The following is a 3,821-nucleotide window of genomic DNA, read 5'->3' as shown; positions in this document are numbered from 1 at the left end:
GCAATGTAGCAAAAGAATAAACAAATGAAGGGCATAGATTTGTAAAACTGGATCACGCATAGGCAGGTAAGTCATTTCACATCTGACTAAACAGTACACCAGTTTTCACAAACGTGTCAGCTCTCCTACTAGGCACTGTTCACCACACAAGCGGGGCACCGACGTGGCCTCAGACAAGCGGGGCACCTTTTGCAGCTTGTTTGAAAGCGAGGAAAAACGGCCGGAATTATTCGATGGCGAAGCGGGTTTCCGTGCCCGAACATTTTTCCCATGAAAGTGCCGCAAAGGTACTATAGCGTTTCATTTACCGGCATACTAGTGCAGACGTATACGCCGATTATTGTGTGCAGCATCGAACATGTCAACAACACGCTGAAGGTCTATCTTATTGGCTAGAGACCGTTCTACCACAAGCACAGCTAGGTCGCTCAGACGGTTGTTAGTCATTTTGCTGCGAAGATAAGTCTTCAGTCTTCGAAGGCACGAAAATGTGCGCTCGCAAGAAGATGATGATGCTGGTATCGTCACAGCGATAACACTTAGCTTGTGCAGTTCGTGAAAGGCTAACTTATACTCTTCCAAGACGGTGACCAATTGCAGCAATGTTTCTATCTTGCACTTCCTTTCGGCTTCGATGCGCTGAAGAAGTTTAATTACCAACTTGCATTCAACTTCAACGCTGTTGATGTCGCATGCATAGTGCTCAGCGAAAGGCTTGAGCAAGGAGACGTCCATAAAATTCTCACTTTGAGGGTGGAGGGCGCTGACTCCGCAGAGTACGTCATTATTTTCCGCAAATCGCCTAGTTAGTTCCACAATGAGGTGGTCCAAAACGGGCAGAAAAACTTTGACTCTGAAAGTTTCTTTTGAATCTGGAGACTCTTCTTCAACGGGCCGTCCTTCACTTAATACAAACTGCTCTAAATGGAGCGGAAGGCGCTTCGTTCTCTGCTTTTTCCTTTGGGGGACCCCGTTCTCCTCAGGAATAGTGCAGGTTTGCTCCCACACAGTGCCAAACGCGCTCTGCGAATTTCTGATTTCGGATAACTCGTCAATGACAGTGTGCGCCATGAGGCATGCCTGACTAAGGTTGCAGTCTTTACTTTGTAATATGTCCGAAAAAACCTTAAGGCGGCTGAGTTGCTTGGTGAGTAGCCTTAAATGGAAAAGAAAAGAGAAGTTCATTTGCTCCAGCAGACCCCCGGCTTCCATTGCCCGCCTGCTGTTTGTAGCGATGACTTCGCTGAGGCATACAAGAATGGCAGGAAAGCTTTTCATGGCAGCTGTGCAAGCCGTTATCTGGCAGGCCCATCGTGTATCGCTGAGACGCTGCAGCTCTGTCACAGGCAAAGACAACCTTTTTTGAACATCTACATAGAGGGAGTGAACTGCAGATCCACTTAGGAATACATAAAGGCTTTCCAAAAGAGAGAAAAAATCCCTCACCGGTTTTATCGCCTTGCAGACATCCATGATGACAAGATTGAGACGGTGGCTCATGCAGTGTACGTACACTGCCTGCGGCACTTCCAGCCTGAATAGTGCCTGGACGCCTCGTGACGTACCGCTCATGACACTTGCACCATCGTATGTTTGAGCAATGCACAGTTGAGAATCAATGCCGCAGCGATTCAGCGTTTCCTTGACGTAGCTCAGGAGCGACTTAGCATCCAATTGCTCAGCGTTGCGGAATCCAAGGAACCTCTCAAAGACAGCCCCATTGAGGTAGTACCTTACTACCACTGACAACTGTTCCGTCTTACTTAGATCCTTGGTTTTATCGACGATAAGTGCAAAGCACTGGGAGCTTTTCATCTCTTCCTTTATACTTGTGAATGTGATGTGGCTGAGAATTTCGAGGATCTGGTCTTGTATCGAGTGATGAACGTACTTCGCATTCGCTGCTCCACCATTCAGTTTCTTTCCTATAATGTCGTCATATTTAGCAAACAAGTTCAAGAGCTCAACGAAGTTTCCTTTGTTTTCACTTCTGGCACTTTCATCGTGGCCCCTCTGAGAGATTCCCTGAACGGCAGTAAATCGCAATATATCGGCAACTCTTGCTATATAGAGGCGATTTTCCTGCACCTCCCTGGAGTACGCGTCGCTGAGATGTGTTGCAACCGACCTGCTTTGTCCTCCCGCCTTCATCTGCGTGAAGGAAACCCACGATGCCTGGCAAGTCTTATGCACGAGTGAGTTTTCGTGCTTCCTGAAGCCACCGTCTCTTTCTAGGGCATTTTTCTAATTACTGTATCCACCATTGACAAATGCAGATTTCTCATTGTCACCAGTTGAAAACAATCTGCAAGGGAAACAGAAAGCTGCGTCAGCCTGCGCGCTGTACTCCAACCAAGGAAATAGGCGGTACCAGTTTGAGTTGAAGCTCCTGCTCAATTTGCCGTACTTCTTAGATGGAAATGGGTTCAGTATTGGCTGTGTGGGTTGCTCTGTCTTGAATTTCGAAATGTCCAACTGGCCTGCGTGGTCGACATCCACATCAGAGGCGGTGAATTCTGTTGCAGAATCAGATTGATGTCTTGCTGCACACGATGCGGAAAGGTCATCACATTCGCGGTCCATGTGCCCTGACAAGGACGGGCAAGCATCGTCAGACGCGATGCTACGCACAGTCTCTTCAAGCGGAATTGAAACAAAGCACTGAGCATTTTCTTGTTCCTGAAGCGTCTCCGAATCTTCTGCTGTGGAAGCAAAAAGCTCGGGGGAGACAGCTTTTTGCTTGGCCCGCTTGCTCGAAGGCGAAAAAAAGTCGGCAATAGACCTTTTCTGTGACATACTGAGACAAGCCAATGTAGACTGAACGTTGGAGGAATGGCAGGGGAGACCCACGCCGTAGAGGGCGCTGAGGGGTCGGCCGCTGCCGTTGAATGGGGGGGGCAAAACTCGTTACAAGAATGTTGACCTCTCCGATGTTCCCTTCAACCTGTCTTTAAAAAACCTGTTCCTTTGCTCCCACGCTACACGCGTTCTGCACGTGTTTTTGAGAGTTTCGCCTCGCGCGCGGTTAGGATGTACACGCTTTTGTCGCGTTTAAGATCACCGCAATTTAAGATTTTTTTCGTGGCAGCAATTTGGTGAAAGGTCAGCGATCTGCTCAGCCATGTAGCAGATGCGGAGCAAGTGGTAGCAGACAATGCCATAATCAAACTCTATAAAAAATGTGCGATGGCAAAATGCCTCATTAAAAAAAACTAGCGATTGCGACCATCTGGTGTGCACAGAAATATGTCATACGAGAACTGCACGGAGATAGCTATGTATGGAAATTTATTTATCAAACATTGTGCGTAGTCCGTTGCTTGAATCATTATTACATTTAATGAAAGGTATCCAAAGAGCAATGCGCTTGTTGTACTCGTTGTTAGGCTAGTTAGTACATGTCTCAATTAAATAGTCAATTTCGTGCCAAAATCACGACCATACTGCAAATGAAGAAAACACATAGACAGGGCGGGCGCGCTTGTTGCATAGACAAATGTCCTTGTTACTAACCGCGTTCCAATCTTACCCTTAAAACGTGGTGGTATGAAGGGGTCACGTTTATGATAAATACCCTTTTATTCGAGCTTTACTTGATAATTGCACGTGCGCGGAACAAATTTTCGCTGAGCGTAAATTTTGGAATCAACACTCTAAAGAGAATGCTTTAAAATGCATAGTCAGTTATGCGCTTCGCTGCTTATCATACCTCTGCGCCGTTTCTGCGTGAGATGCCCGTTTCCTGTAAGCCGCTGGAACTATCGCCAGTACATAAGAAGTGTGCTCGCTTGAGTCACTTTGCAGTTTTCCACAAAATGGCT

General features: G+C 47.0%; 1 protein-coding gene across 1 annotated transcript; it reads right to left on the bottom strand.

The window, feature by feature from the left end:
• Positions 1-315: 315 nt before the first annotated feature.
• On the bottom strand, positions 316-2,151 carry LOC142817622 (zinc finger MYM-type protein 1-like). The gene has a single exon (XM_075894677.1). It carries the CDS (start codon positions 2,149-2,151, stop codon positions 316-318), a length of 1,836 nt encoding a protein of 611 aa, XP_075750792.1.
• Between the last annotated feature and the right edge of the window lie 1,670 nt (positions 2,152-3,821).

Source organism: Rhipicephalus microplus, chromosome 5 (assembly GCF_043290135.1).
Source record: "Rhipicephalus microplus isolate Deutch F79 chromosome 5, USDA_Rmic, whole genome shotgun sequence".
Lineage (NCBI taxonomy): Eukaryota > Metazoa > Arthropoda > Arachnida > Ixodida > Ixodidae > Rhipicephalus > Rhipicephalus microplus.
The sequence above is the reverse complement of the archived record's forward strand: the minus strand, read 5'-3'. Positions and strand labels throughout refer to the sequence as shown.